The sequence below is a fragment of the Jaculus jaculus genome, chromosome 7 (assembly GCF_020740685.1).
Source record: "Jaculus jaculus isolate mJacJac1 chromosome 7, mJacJac1.mat.Y.cur, whole genome shotgun sequence".
NCBI classification, from domain to species: Eukaryota; Metazoa; Chordata; class Mammalia; order Rodentia; family Dipodidae; genus Jaculus; species Jaculus jaculus.
Window position 1 is genome coordinate 112691610 of NC_059108.1, and position 16455 is coordinate 112708064.

At 42.2% G+C, this 16455-nt stretch overlaps 1 protein-coding gene across 1 annotated transcript in view; it reads right to left on the reverse strand.

Annotated features, from left to right (window-relative positions):
• Armh4 (armadillo like helical domain containing 4) overlaps positions 1-16455 on the reverse strand; it is a 114967-nt gene that overhangs the window by 6787 nt on the left and 91725 nt on the right. Inside the window, exon 3 of the mRNA XM_045155578.1 lies at positions 3473-3504. Coding sequence (XP_045011513.1) covers positions 3473-3504 — 32 coding nt within the window. The remainder of the gene's footprint in view (positions 1-3472; positions 3505-16455) is intronic.

Consider the following 16455-nt stretch of genomic DNA (forward strand, 5'->3'; position numbering starts at 1 on the left):
GAGAAGTTCCCTCGTGGTCAGCCCACCGGGACAGGGAGGAAAGTCTCCTGAGTAAGACTGGCGTCCCAGGCCGAGGTCCAGACACACGCACCACCTTGTGCACTTGCGTCACCTTGTGCATCTGGCTTACATGGGGTCTAGAGAGTTGAACATGGGTCCTTAGGCTTCAAGGCAAGTGACTTTGCCACTAAGCCATCTCTCCAGCTCTAGTTCATTAATTTTTAATACTCTACAGTACTTCCATATATGTATAAAAATTTTAATCTTCTCTCTTTTCTGTGTGTGGTGTTTGTGTATGTGTCCGTGTGTGTGTACAATTATGTGGGCACAAAATGTTTTCCTCGATTGTGTTCCACCTCACTATTAACTTATTTATATATGTGTGCGGGCATGCCAGAGTCTCTTGCCACTGTAAACAAACACCAGGTGTCTGGCTTTACGTAGGTGGCTGGGAAGTTAAAATGGGACTGGCAGGCTTTGCAAGCAAGCACCTTTAACTGCTGAACAATCTCTGTGGCCCCTCTACCTTGTCTTTTGGGGCAGGTCTCTCACTGAACCTGGAACTCACTGATTCTTGTCACTAGAGACCTGACAGAAGAAACCTAAGGAAGGAAAGGTTTACTTTGTATCACACTCTCAGAGGGCACAGTGCACCATGAGAGAAGGCTTGTCACAGTCTGACACCATGCTGGCGGGAGTGTGCCCTGGACCACACAGGCACCTGGTCATCTCACACAACAAAATGTGTTTCATTCAACTTCAAAAGTTCCCGCACTCTTAATAGCTCTGCTCAGAGGTCTAAAGTCCTTTGAGAAGCAAAGAAAAACTCTTATGAGCTCCTATAGGATTTTTTAAAAATGTACATGCTTCCAAGAAATGATGGCAAAACAAATATTCCCATCCCAGAAACAGTAAGAATGGGGAGACAGTACAAAAGAAACATAAGGATTGGACCAAAGCAAGACAAAACCCAGTAGGGCAAACAATCCTATAGCTCCGTAGCAGATACCTTTGCTCACATTATTTTTTGGCCTTCATATCCTGCAGTATTGTGCAGGTGGCCTCAGGCTTTCAGGATGCCTTTTTATATCCTATTGCTGTTTTCCTTCCCCATTCTCAGGATAAACCTGGTAAATATACCCTGAATGTTATGCTGCCTTGAAATTTCCTCGAATAAATTAGTTTGTTACTTCTGAGTTCTTTAAAAAAAAAAAAAAAAAAAAAAGCTTCCAGTTCGGGGCTAGGAAAAAAATAAATATTACTTCTCCTCCCTTGGCTTCCATGAAGCTGGGTATGAGCACATGATTAGTTTTACCAAGAGATGATATGCTGCTCCTGGAACATGTGAATTCAAGCACACACTCTTCAAATGGAGAACAGGGCCTTTATTCTCCCTCTCCCTTCAAGAATGACAGAGTTCCTTTATCTACCCCTTTAGGGGTTAAGGCATTTGCCTGCAAAGCCAAAGGACCCATACTTGATTCTCCAAAACATACTAACCCAGATGCAGAAGTGAGGCAAGCGCAAGTTCTCACATGCCCACTAGGAGGCGCATCTGGAGTTCAATTTCAGTGTCTGAGGCCCTGGCACACCAATTCCCCCCCCCCCTCACACACACACACACACACAAAAGGAAGGAAGGAGCATTCTTAGTCTTCTTTTTCCCTGCTTCTTTCTGGATAGAAAATGGACAGAGATAAGTTGGAACTGCCATTCAGAAGCAAGCTGTCACCTTGGCAGTGAAAGTGACAAATTACCAGTAGGGCATCAAACTCGAGCAGCCTGACTCCCTATAGCTGTGGTCTTTCATATTATTGTCCCCAGAAACAGTGACCCCAGCTAAACCGTGGTTGGGGATTGTCTGCCACTCACAGATAATCTTAATCCTAACAAGAAAAACGAACAAAAGCAGCAAAGGAAATGATTTGGACTTCTGAAAACACTTCCCGTTCTAGATCCTCTTTAACTGAAACCCAATATTAGAACAATTTACTGAGCTAAACTGAGAGGGTTTCCTGATGTGGATAAAGAGCTCCATGGACTATGTGTTTAGTTTTCAGTCCAAAGGACTCTGTGACATTCATCAAATACCTTCTGAAAATGATAACTAACAAGGTAGAAATATAAATGACTGTTATAAGATCAAGCTTCAAAGTGGGCTATATGCTGAAATTTATTTCCTTATTTCTTTGTCTTCTTTTGGAACTCAGAGTGATATTTTCTACAGAAAGAACAGCATTCAAATTCATAGATAACATACCAAAGCCTGCCTCCTTTTCATTGTATCTTATTTTCTCCTGAACAATCATATGAAGTGCTTACCAATGTAGATTTTTCCAGGTCCAAAATTTTTAACTTTTCTTCCTCCAACTCTTTCTCCTGTCTATCTGATCCAAAATCAGCCTCAACAGCTTTTCTATCATCACTCTTAACATGTATGAAGACAAAATAACCCATCCTCAAAAACTAATGTATGCTAATTTGTGCTGAGAAGCAGGAAAGTAGTGAGAACTAATATAATTACATAATTTTAATTGCAATTGAATGTTTGCTTTTATTCTTTTGCATTAAGCTGCAGCAAAACAAATACTAATAATTCTAATACAGGCAAACTGACTCCAAATCAAAGTAGGGAATACCATAAATAGAAATATATTGAGACTGGAAAACTAGAAGTTACTCAATATCTGACCACTGAAAACATCTACATAACTGAAAACACGCTTAACTTTGGCATGAGCTATGATAATGGAATCTGACATGGGCTACACCAAGGAATTCAAAACCCCATCAATATTTTTATGAGTAATTACAAAATTACAAAGTAACCAAAGGTGAAAAGTTGGATAACATTGAAAAATCAAAAGAAGATGGAAAATGAACCTGGAAGGAAATTAAAATTGTCCCTCACTTTGTAAAACGAATACAAGAAAGTATTTTTCCATAGTTGGCCATGCAGATAATAACAGTGAGAAGTGTCTAACCAGAGTTGTGGGTTTTTTTCTTGGTGGGGGGGAGTTCTGAGGTAGGGTCTTACTCTAGCTCAGGCTGACCTAGAATTCACTATGTAGTCTCAGGGTGGCCTCGAACTCACGGAGATCCTCTTTACCTCTGCCTGCCAAGTGCTGGCAAAGTAATTTCTTATCCCACACCAGGACAGGAAATGCCAGATAGAAAGTTATAACACTGCTGAAAGTCCTAAAAGACGTTCTGCTTGGAACATCAAGGTTATTACTCATTTGAGCATGCCACCCCAGGTAAATCCATACACCATGGTAAGAACGAATGATGCTGCAGAGAGCAGGGTGTCTCCTGTGTCCCACGGGGGCTGACGAAAGAGCCGCCTGCTGGGAGAGGCCCGTAACTTTCCCAGAGTCCCAGCAGCGCAGCCCTGACGCCCAGCACATCTGTTGTCTTCCAGAGCCCTCTGTCTGCCCTCCAGAAGTCAAGAACAAGAAAAGGTTTTGCTTACCTTGTCTTTTAGCTTTTCCATCCAGCTTCTCACTAGGAAAAAATAAGAAAACAAGATATAAAAAGCCATCTTTGACTTGAATTTCAAAGCACTAAGTTGATGTGACACATTCAAAACTTTTTGTATGAAATACAGTGTCAACAGCATTAACATAATGACCGTAATGGTCTTGTTTTCCTTCGCACCTATGAAGACATGGAAGAGCTAGTGCAAACACCCCTCACCTCCTGGTGAGATGAACGGAGATTGTTTTTGTTTGCTAAATGATTTTTCTATGATTACTAAATATATTGGGAGAAGGCCTGAGGAAAGAGACAGGAAATCACCTTCAAGCTGTTGTGTTCATTGTTTTTTCTCTGACATTTTTTTCTTTAGCTTTATTCTTCGTCTTTCACACTCAATCAGTATCAGGTAGCAGCGAACAAGGTAGAAAAGAGTAATGGACAAGCCAAGGCAGCTGAGCACTGGTTCCAAAAATCATTCAAGGGGGCTCAATACAAGAGAAATGAGGGGCAAAAGAAGGTCATGGGGGAGAATTGAGATCAAAATCTATTATGTGCATGTAAGAAATTGTCAGTAAAAATAAATGATTTGGGGAACTGGAGAGATTGCTCAGTGGTTAAAGGTACTTGCTTGCAAAGCCTGACAGCCTGGGTTTGATTCCCCAGTACCCATATAGAGCCAGATTCACAAAGTGGTACAGGCATCTAGAGTTCATTTGAAATAGCAAGAGGCCCTAGTGTGCTCTTTCTCTCTCTCTCTCTCTCTCTCTCTCCTTAAAAATAAATAATAAATAAAATAGTTAAAATAAATAAAAATATTTTTTAATTTTTTTGTTGTTCATTTTTATTTATTTATTTGAGAGTGACAGAGAGAGAAAGAGGCAGATAGAGACAGAGAGAGAGTGAGAATGGGCACACCAGGGCTTCCAGCCACTGCAAATGAACTCCAGACACATGTGCCCCCTTGTGCACCTGGCTAACGTGGGACCTGGAGAATCGAGCCTCGAACCGGGGTCCTTAGGCTTCACAGGCAAGTGCTTAACCGCTAAGCCATCTCTCCAGCCCAAATAAAAATATTTTTAAAAAGCATTCATACCATATTTGAAGACAAAAGAATATCACCAAAGGAAAGAACTTCTTACTTTTGAGAACTGTTCCATTCTCTAACAACTTAGCCACTATAAATAATAAAAATAATACTTGTTGGCTGGAGTGATGGCTGAGTGGTTAAAGACACTTGCTTGCAAAACCTGACGGCCTGGGCTTGATTCCCCACTACTCATGTAAAGCCAGATGTACAAAGGGACGCATTCACCTGGAGTTCCTTTGCAGTGGCAAGAAGCCCTGGAATGCCCATCCTCCTCCCACCACTTGAAAAGAAATAATAAATAAAAATATTTGTAAGACTTATGAAAGTCAGCTAGAGAGAACTGCAGCAACTATGTGATTTTTATGCACACCGTTTAGAAATATGGCCAAGAGGAGAAGGATACATCAATCAAAATAAAAGATCAGCCAGGCGTGGTGGTGCATGCCTTTAATCCCAGCACTCGGGAGGCAGAGGAAGGAGGATCGCCGAGAGATTGAGGCCACACTGAGACTACAGAGTGAATTCCAGGTCAGCCTGGGCTAGCGTGAGAGCGTGACACCCTACCTGGGAAAAATAAATAAGTTAATTAATTAATTTAATTAAAATAAAAGATCAGGAGCTGAGGAGGTAAACTCCACAGGTAAAGTGCTTGCCACATAAGCGTGAGGACCTCAGTTCAAACTCCCAGCACCCATGTAAATGCTTAGAATCCCAGTGCTAAGAAGACAGAGAGCAAATCCCTGGTGCTCACTGGTTAGGAACTCTAGCCAAATCAGTGCACTCTAGGTTCAGTGAGAGACTAAAGAATAAAACAGAAAGCAAATGAGTAAGACCCCTGACTTCAACTTCTGGCCTCCAAATGCACATTTATACACATGCACCTGAACACACAGGCATGCCAACTTATATGCGAATAACATGCATATACACATATGCATGCAAAAAAAAAAAAAAAGAAAACCCTGGAAACGTGTTCAAGTGACCAAGAGTAGATTAGGATTGGGTGGTAGCATTTTACCCTTGACTGACTTTTAATGTTACAATGGGTGCTTCAACACTGAATATTCATTTATTAAAAGCACCGAAGATGGGGTTGGAGAAATTACTTAGTGGTTAAGGCACTTGCCAATAAAGCCACAGGACCCAGGTTCGATTGCCCCAGAACCCAGATACACATGCTGGTGCATGCATCTGGAATTCATTTGCCATGGCTAGAGGCCCTGGTGTGCCCATTGTCAATCTCTCTCTCAATATCTCTCTTTCTCTCTCTCTCTCTCTCCCCCTCTTTCTCTCTCTCTCAAATAAATAAACAAAAGATTTTTTAAAAGCACTAGAAAGGAAGAAAAAAGATGAGTATAATCGCTTTACTATCAAGCAAAAGAAACCAGTAAAAAAAAAAAGCAAAAATGAGGTTCCTTTTCTATTTTTATTAATTTATCAGAGAAAGAGGGATAGGAAAAGGCAGAGAGAATGGGCTTGCCAGGGTCTCTAGCCACTGCAAATGAGATGCATGTGCCACCAAGTGCATCTGCCTTACATGGGTTCTGGGGAATCGAACCTAGGTCCTTAGGCTTCACAGACAAGCACCTTAACTGCTAAGCCATCGCTCCAGTCCACAAGATGAGATTTCCTTAAATTAACTCCCACCTGGGAACTTCAGCAGGTAGAGGAGGGATGGAAGCAGGACAGCCTCCCTTTCTCACAGAGTCTGACAGCAACCATCTTAAACTCCATGTGGCAAATGAGTTCAGCTATGTTCCAGCAAACTGTATTTGTAGACACTTAAATTTGAATTTCATGTCATTTCATGTCATAATATTTTTCTCATGTTTTTTTAAAATCATATTAAGATGTAAAAAAAAAAAAAAAAGAACATTATTTGCTCACAAGCTATCTAAATTCAGGAGGCAGGCCAGAGCTGATCCACTGGGAGCATCAGGAGTATTGAAGTGGGTATTTCCATTCACCTGGACTCAAGTAACAACATAGCTGGCCACACTGTTGATGACCATCATGAGCAAAAGGACCTTTTTCAAAGTGCATCGCACACATCAGTTGACCAGCAAGCTGACAAGCATGAGGGTCAGTAGGCATGCACACACCTAGCACTTGGAAGGTTGAGGCAGGAAGATCGCTGGATTTTGAGGCCGGCCTGGGCTAGTGTGAGACTACTTCTTCTGGTGATGCCATGAGTCTTCTACTTTCTCAGGTTGAAAAAATGGAGACACATTTGGCTCTTGAACTTCCTCCAGTTCATGGCTTCGACTTCTCATGACTTTTCAAGACCTCTCAGGCTTGTCCTCCCCTCATAGCAACCCCTGTGCCACCAGGGGTTCTGACAGAGACAGCACCCCTACCGTAAGATAGGGGTCACAGCACAGCCTGGAAAAGCAAGTCTAAGAATCTCGGGAATGGGGCCAGAGATTGGTGAGTGATGTCTGGGGCTCACTGGCATTAGTATCTACAGTGATTCATTGAGTGATTTGGGGGAAACCAATGAAACCGGGGACCCTCAGCTTCCTCATAACGTTCAACAGAGATGGTAACAGATGTTTTACAAACATGAGCCAACTGGTGCATTCATGACCCCACAGTGGTTACCTACACCCCCACGAAACCAGCATGGTTCAGAGCTCACGAACATTTGGACATGAGATGGAAGAGGACAAACGGAATGAGACAACAGAACAGAAGAAGGACTACCTTGGGAGAGAAGGTTCCTCTGTATGTTCACATATTAAAGTTCCCAATAAAAAAGAAACCACATGCAAATTTTTAGTACAGTCCTTTAGTACATCTAAAGAGAGGGCTGGAGAAATGGCTCAGCTATCTAGCGTGCTTCCTAAGCAAGCATGAGGACCTGAGGTGGCCTGAGGCTGCCCAAGTTCAACTCTGAGAGCCCATGTTCAACAGCGGGGCACAGCCATATACACCTTTAACTCCAGTCCTGTTGAGGAGCAGAGACTCACAAATTACCAGAGCTTACAAAACTAACAGCAAGCTTTGGGATCAGTAAAAGACTCTAGTTCAAACAAGAGGGGTGCAAGAGCTATGGGCGATGGAGCACCTAACTTTGTGCTCCAACCAGCACATGCGCACCTCAGGAAAGTGCATGAGGTGGCTCATGAGTACCGACACATGCATATAATACACACACACACACCACCACACCACACCCATAAGAATCTAATAGAAAATAAGAACTCTAGGGCAGGGGAAGAAAGACAAGTACAATATAAATATTGGTTAATACATCTCAACTAAATAAAACACATCAATATAAACTCAAGCAAAGAATATTTCCAACTCATCGTGATTCAGCACATATTTACTACATACATGGAGTTTGATCAAGCACTGGCCGTCTGCTGGCTCAAACAAACATTATAGGAGCTACTTCTAGTGACAAAAGGGTTAGTTAGGTCATCAAGTCTATGGTGACATATAGCAGATGACATGCAATAGTCGATGTAAGAAGGTGAGGGACGGAGCAAGAAAGCCAATTATAGTTACAAGGCAGAGCCCCAACCTTCCGCAGGCTATTTAGAATCAGGGATGACGCTGGGTACTATATGGGGAGCACAAAAGAGGAACAGGCTGACTACTCACAGATGGCAGAAAAAGGGTACCTCGGAAAAGAGGGAAAGGGCCAACGATGGCGGCTGGCACCTGAGGCCTTTACAATGGCAAGAGGAACATTGTTAACCGAGGCCTCGTCAAGCGGGGCTACGTGGGAAGTGACTCGTGTCTTGTGTTCTTAACATAAACTCCATGGGGTCCTCCGCAGGGAGGCTCTCTAACAAAGTAGATCTCCAAGAAGGGGCATCAGAACAGGATGTCCCCATGTGTACAGGTGATTTTAAAGCACACATTCCACGGATGTGGTGCTGTAATTCATGATACAGAAGAGAAAGCCAGGCTTACAAAAGGAGTGAACACAGAGGACCATGAGCAAGGGGTTTTGTTGGTGTGGGTCTAGAAAGACTGAGAAACACTGTTCTTAGACGATATGAGCCTGGTGGTGCTTACCCACCTGTGACCCTCGAGGGCCACGCCTAGACCTTCTGAAGACTCCAGCAGGCTCTTTCGCCTGGCCTTGGACACCGAAGTGCTTAACAAATATTCTCCTTTCAGCACCACTTATTGTTTTAAAGTACATTCAAATTTTTTTGTAAGCACTCATGATGATTCTATAAACTGTTACCAGCAAAATGCTCAGAGCAGAAGAAATGTGAATTTTACACAATAACCATCTTACAACTTAAGATATAAAAGTTGATCAAAATGTAAATATAAGATGAGGCCTGGAGAGATGGCTTAGTGGTTAAGGTGCTTGCCTACAAAGCCTGAGGACCCATGTTCAACTCCCCAGCTCCCATATAAACCAGATGCACAAGGTGATGCATGTGCAAGGTTGCACATGCGCACACAAGGTGGCACACATGTCTGGAGTTTGATTACGGTGGTTGGATGGTCGGAGGCCCTAGCACACCAATATGCTGTCTCCCTCTCCCTCTCCCTCTCCCTCTCCCTCTCCCTCTCCCTCTCCCTCTCTCTCTCTCTCTCTCTCATAAAAAAGGCCAGTCTGTTGGGTTACCTCAAAACAAAAACAAATAAGATGGGATGGGGGGAGAGCCAGATTCTCATACTACAGCACAGACTGGCATCAAACTTACAACCTTTCTTTCTCAGCTTCCCAAATACTGGGCTGATGGACATGTACTCAACAACTGCATCTTTTTAGGGAACAGAGAAATATCTTGTAGGTGTTATTACGTAAGAGTATTAGTTGATATAGGGTGTAAGGGTGGGGGGAAGGTTTGCAACCCATATCAAAAGCTTTTAAAAAGTTTAAATGTTTTATTCAAAGATCTAGCTATAGAAACAATATATATTAAAAAATCATAGAGGAATACATCCCTGATACTGAAAACTTAAAACAGGGGTAGTCATGAGCCCTGGGGGTGTAACATCTGCTGATATCTGGAAAAATGTATATACTATGCTCATCAAACTGCCCAGTAAGCACTACCCTTAATATTTATACCCTTATATTAATGCTACTCTCACTTTGGGTAGAGAATCTTCTTTTTTCAGATGGCAGTGACCTTGGGACAACTCAGAAGGTTATCATAGTGCTGGAAAGAAGTGACTGGAGTACTGAGTAACATCTCGATCACACCTTCCGAGGCTCAGGGTGTAATGCAGAAGAGGTGGCGGAAAGAATGTAAGAGCCAAAGGAAGGGTAGGACTCCTTACAACATGCTCCCTCCAGACATAAAATGGCCTGGATATCCATGGCCTCACCGTGCCTAACACTACCTACACAAGACCATCATAAGAGGAGGGAAAGATCAAGACATCAAAATAAAAGAGAGATTGACTGAGATGGAGAGGGGATATGATAGAGAATGGAATTTCAAAGGGGAAAGTGGGGGGTAGTATCATGGGATATTTTTTATAATCATGGAAAATGTTAATAAACTTGAGAAAAAAATCATAGATATGCACACACAATTTTGTTTAAATAATATTCAGTGCAACAACCTATTTATAATGGAGAGGGCAATGTGAGCAATATCAACTTCCAACAATAGAGAACAGTTTAAAATCTCAAGGATATGAATAAGCCATATGGAAGCCTACTTCTTTGCTAGCCAAATATATATTCTTTTTTTAAAAGAGAGAGAGAGAGAGTTTTTAAAAATTCTGGGCAGAAGTATCCTATAGAGGTGGATAATGGTGCACCCGGAAGTCATAGATTGTTATTAGAAAATTTTCAGTGTCAGAGTAATATACCTTCCAGTGAGTTGTTGGCCAGGGAGGCCCCTAATGCCCCAAAGCACAACAGGCCATGGCCAAGGCTCTTGGTTTCCCACCAGAACTAAATGATAAGATCCTATTGCTGAAGATTCCACATGCTTGGGCTACAGGACACTGAGAAATTGAGCTAGAAACCTCCTTCCTTTTCTAACTGTCAGAATGCTAGACAGAGCTATGCAGTATGCAACCTTTTGAGAGAGAGAGAGAGAGAGAGAGAGAGAGAGAAGTCACAATGGTGCAAACCAGCAGTGGATTCTGAAAGCCTTAAAAATGTCCCAACTGGTGCAATGGTGGCATGTCTGTTATGGGGGAAATCAACTGCTCTCTGACTAGGCTGGAGGCCCACTCCACAGGAGGGAATATGTGCCTGCTACTGAAAACCTAGTCAAAAATCTATGGCGGGGCAGTTCATGAGCCCTAGGAGAGTAACGAACACTGCTGTTTGGCTAAATGCATGCATTATGCCCACCAAACTACCCTCTAAGCACTTACATTTATGCCCATATGTTAATGCTACTCTCACTTTTGGTCAGAGAAGCTTCTCTTTTAAGATATCAGTGACCACTGGTGTGACTCAAAACTCACCACAGTGCCAAAAAGAAGTGACAGTAGAGTGTTCAGCACTAAGTGAGACATCTCTATCACACCCTCCAAGGTTCAAGAACCATTTTGAAAGATGGAAAACAGAATAGTAGAGGTACTTACAATACAGTCTTCCAGACACAAGGTGGTCTGGATATCCATGGCCTCACAGTGCCTGACACTACCTGCACAAGACCTTCATAACAAGAGGAAAAAAATGATGACATCAAAATAGAATAGAGACAGCCGGGCATGGTGGCGCACACCTTTAATCCCAGCACTCGGGAGGCAGAGGTAGGAGGATCACCATGAATTCAAGGCCACCCTGAGACTACATAGTGAATTCCTCAGCTAGAGTGAGACCCTACCTTGAAAAAACAAAACAAACAAACCAAAAAAAAAAAAAAAAAGTAGAATAGAGACCAGTTGGAAAGAAAAAGGGATTCAATGGAGGGGTGGATTTGGGAGACAGGAAATGGGGGTATTGGGAGGAGATTATCATGGTTCATTGTCCATACTTATGGAAGTTGTCAATTAAAACTTAAAAAGAAAACTCAAGGGGGGAAAGAAAACCTTAGGCTATATCTACTATATGAAAATAGAATTATTGAAAGAAAAATAATTATGAGCCCAAATTTGTAGATAAAATATTGTGTGGGTCGTGGGTATAGCTCAGTGGTAAAGCACATGCTTACTGTGCAGGAGAGCATAGTCATTTCCTAGCAGCGAATTAAAAAATTACAATGCACATCAAAATACTCATCAAATAATAGGTGGCAGAATTATAAGTGATTCATCTTATTCCCTATGTTTTAGGATTTGCCAAATGTGTGTGTGTGTGTGTGTGTGTGTATAATTTTTATTGCTTTTAAATAAGGAAGATGCATTTTTCAAAAACTCACAAAGTTCTGTAAACCTCTGCACGTAGAATGTAGTGTTCAGTTGCTATAGTGAGGAACACAGGACGTTAAGGCTTTTCCACTTGGCTGACTCCTTAACCAACATCTACTGATTCTAATCCCACTGATCCAGTCTGTTTCTTCATAGTTGATTTAATGAAAGTTCAAAAGCACAAGCAGTTTAATGAAGCCTCTACTTTCCTTCAAGTGGGGATAGAAGTTTCCAGGCAAACAGTAAGTGTATATATAACCCCTAGCTGGTTCCTCCATGGTGAAAAGCTGAAGGCATCTAGGGCCAGGATGCCCAGTCTTGTCCCTGGTGTTCTACATAGCAGTTGAAGACCCAGCTGGTATAATTAGACATGAGAAAGAAAAGCCACCTAACTCAGAAACAAGGTAAATTAAAACAGAAGAAGTGGGCTGGAGGGATGGCTTAGCGGGTAAGGCATTTGCCTGCAAAGCCAAAGAACCCAGGTTCAATTCCCCAGGACCCATGTTAGCCAGATGCATAAGCGGGTGCATGCATCTGGAGTTTGTTTGCAATGGCTGGAGGCCCAGGAGCACCCATTCTCCCTCTCTCTCTCTCTCTACCTATCTATCTATCTATCTCTCCATCAAATAACTATAAATAAAATATCAAAAACAGAAGCTAAAACTATAATATTACCCAAGGCCAACTCTAAAATCCCTCATTTACATACAAACACAAAAATCAAAAAAATAAAAAAGCCAGCCATGGTGGCACACCCCTTTAATCCCAGTACTCAGGAAGCAGAGGTAGTAGGATCACCATGAGTTCAAGGCAAGCCTGAGACTACATAGTGAATTCCAGGTCAGCCTGGGCTACAGTGAGACCCCCCCCCCCAAAAAAAAAACCCTAAAAAATAAAAAAATTAAAAATCCAAATAAAAACCAAGCAGAACTTATAATGGATTCTGTAAAGTTACAGGATACAAAATGAACATGAAGAAAAAGGTCATTAGAGGTCTGGAGAGATGGCTTAGCAGTTACAGCTTTACCTGAAAAGCCAAAGGATCCCGGTTCAATTCTCCAGATGCACAAGGGGGCACATGCATCTGGAGTTCGTTTGTAGTGGCTGAAGACCCTGGTGCACCCATCCTCCCTCTCTCTCTCTCTCTCTCCTCTCTCTCTGCCTCTTTCTCTCTCTCTCTCTCAAATAAATAAATATGTGATTAAAAAAATTTAAAGTGATTAGTGATATATACCAACAAACTACTTCAAATCAAGTAGCAAATCCCACTGATAATAGCTATGAAATAAGTAAAATAGAGGGAAGGAACTGGAGTCTAAGTATACTTTTCATATGTATGAAATTGTTGATAAAAAGCTTTAAAATAAAACACTTAGAAATAAATTTAGCAAAGAAAGTAAAAATTCTGTACATAAAAATAAAATCAGGTGTAGTGGAACATGCCTTTAATCCCAGTACCTGGGAGGCAGAAGGATCGCCATGAGTTCAAGGCCACCCTGAGACTACAGAGTGAACTCCAGGTCAGCCTGGGCTAGAGTGAGACCCTACCTAAAAAAAAAAAAAAAAAAAAAAAAATCAAAGAAGATACAAATTAATGGAAAGATGCCCTGTGTTCATGGATTGGCATACATTTTAATATTGTTGAAATAGTCATACAACCTGAAATCTATGTCAAAACTCCAGTATTATTTTTCAAAGAAATAGAATACACACACTAAAATTCATATGAAACCCCAAAAGAAAGGTCTAAATAACATAAAACATGGGGGGGTGGAATTTATTTATCTGGTAAGGGATGAATCTCCAAAATATATAAAGAACTCAAACAACTCAAGAGCAAGACAGAAAATAACCAAATTTTAAAGTGGGCAAAAGATCTGAATAGACATTTCTCAAAAGAATGCATACAGATGGTTCACAGGGGTGTGACAATGTGCAGTATCACCAACTTTATTAGTCCACTTTCTGTTACTATACATTTATTTTGGCTCACAGTTCTTGCCCAAGGTCAAGAGCCTATATTGGGTGGTTGCTCTCTTCCTAGCAGAATCTGGTGACTCTAGAGCACATTTAGTGGGTCATTATGGGGAGGTGTATATGGTTCGCTGCCACCATGTCGGAGTGCATAGCAAGGTTTTGTTGAGTTCGAGAGACAGGGGCGCATGCAAAATGGGGGCAGACATAGATGCGCCGGCCTGCTTTTCTGTCTCTCACTCACCTTCTCCTCCCTGACCACCCCCCCCCCATTGTCACATTCTCTTCTCTGTCTCTGACCCCCTCTTGGTCCTTAGCTTAATCACGGCTTCAAGGTCCTCTTTGCAAAGAGGGTGAGGTATCACTCTGGGTGTTGGGAGTTGGGCATTTTTCCTTTAAATGGAAAGTGAGGTGTCAGGCTCTGGGTGTTAAGAAGTGGGTGTCTTTGAAGCAGACATTATTCTGCCTACCATGCCAGGTAAACCCCCCAGCTTTCTCCATCCACATTGTTCCTCAGTAGTGAGGCGACCAGAATAATCTCTTCACCAGCACCATTTTTTTTTTTTATTTGAGAGCGACAGACAGAGAGAGAAAGACAGATAGAGGGAGAGAGAGAGAATGGGTACGCCAGGGCTTCCAGCCTCTGCAAACGAACTCCAGACACGTGCGCCCCCTTGTGCATCTGGCTAACGTGGGACCTGGGGAACTGAGCCTTGAACCGGGGTCCTAAGGCTTCACAGGCAAGCGCTTAACCGCTAAGCCATCTCTCCAGCCCCACCAGCACCATTTTTATTGCTATTCAGCTTCCTTGCCTTCACACCACACCTCCTGGGATCACTTCCCAAACAAACTTCTTGCACCAAAGTCCCATTTGGGGGACTGCTTTTAGAAAGATCCCAAATTAGGACAATATTCTAATTCTCCCACTAAACAGGCAGGCTCACTCTTAGCCAAACTGATTTCATCCATTTTACATATTGAAATAAACTATTAAAATGAAAAGAAACAATGAGATAAGGAAGGCAAGAATGTTGGCCAGGTTCAGGGTAGAAGCCATGTTCATTTATCTAAATTAATGATAACTGAAGAATTTAAAGACATCTGACTTATAAAATATGCCCTTTCCATATAGCATGTGTAAAATAGACTTCACAGCTGGGTTCATTCATCTTGCATTCCATTTTGAAAAGGTCATCAATGCCGTCAGTTTAATCAAATATTTATCAACACGTCTTTCAATAATGTGAGGACTTGATTCCACCTGAATCGATGGAAGGGAAGTATATGTTTCACCTAAATGAAACATGAAGTATCAGAGCACAGTCCTTTGTTTAAAGCATGCCCAGCTAAAGGCCAGCTTCTCCCTCCTTATTAATTATGTGTTCTTTCTAACCTCAGGGAGGGAAAGAAAAAAAAAGCTCTTTTTCAACTTACATAACACCCAAGAGAAATAAAACATCCCAAGTTTTAAGGACTATATTCATGTTAAAAAAAAAACAATCTGTAGTACACCTATAATTCTAGCACTCAAGAAGTGGACAGGATAGACATGAGTTTCAGTCTAGCCTGGGCCAGGACAATCTCAGTAGTGAAAACCTGGCCCTCCCTCCAAATATTAAAAATTTTAAAATTTTAAAAACGTGGGCTGGAAAGATATCTTAGCGGTTAAGGCACTTGCCTGAGAAGCCTAAAGACCCAGGTTTGATTCCCCAGTACCCAAGAAAGCCAGATGCACAAGGCGGCACATGCATCTGGAGTTCATTTGCAGTAGTTAGAGACCCTAGCATGCCCATTCTCTCCCTCCCTCCCTCTCTCTCTCCCTTTCTCTCTCTCTCTCTCTCTCTCTCTCTCTCTCTCTCTCTCTCTCTCTCTCTCTCTCAAATGAATGCACCCCCAGTGACATGACCCCCCCAACAGGAGTCTGCCTGCTAGGGATAGAAGCTGAAAACTCAATAATAATAACATCTGAGACTATTTGGGGCACAGATTCAAACTACCACAGGGATGGAGTGATGGCTCCATGGAGTGATTACAGACATGCTTACAAAGCCTGATGGCCCATGTTCAATTCCCTAGCACCCACAAGAAAAATTTTAAAAATATACTGTGGAGCTAGGGAGATGGCTCAGTCAGTAAAATGCTTGCTTGCTACCCAAGCATGATGACCTGAGTTCAGATCCCGAATAAATGCCAAGCACATCAGTGCACACCTGTAATTCTGATGCTGGGGAGATAGAGAAAAGAGGATCCTTGAGGCTTGCTGGCCAGCTAGTTCAGCTCAATCAGTGAGCTCCAGGTTTGGTCAAAGAACCTGTCACAAGGGTTGGAGAGATAGCTCAGTGGCTAAGGCACTTGCCTAAAAAACCCAGCCACCTGAGTTTGATTCCCCAGTACCCACGCAAAGCCAGATATACACAGTGTCACATGCATCTAGACTTCATTTGCAGGAGCTAGAGACCCAGATATGACCATATGCATTCTCATTCCCTCAGTCTCTCTCTCTCTCTCCCTCCCTCTCTCTCTCTCTCTCTCTCTCTCTCCCTTTCCATCCCCCTTGCAACTAAATAAAATAATAAAAATATTTTTTAAAAAGCGGAAGAGAGCCTGGCGTTGGTGGTACA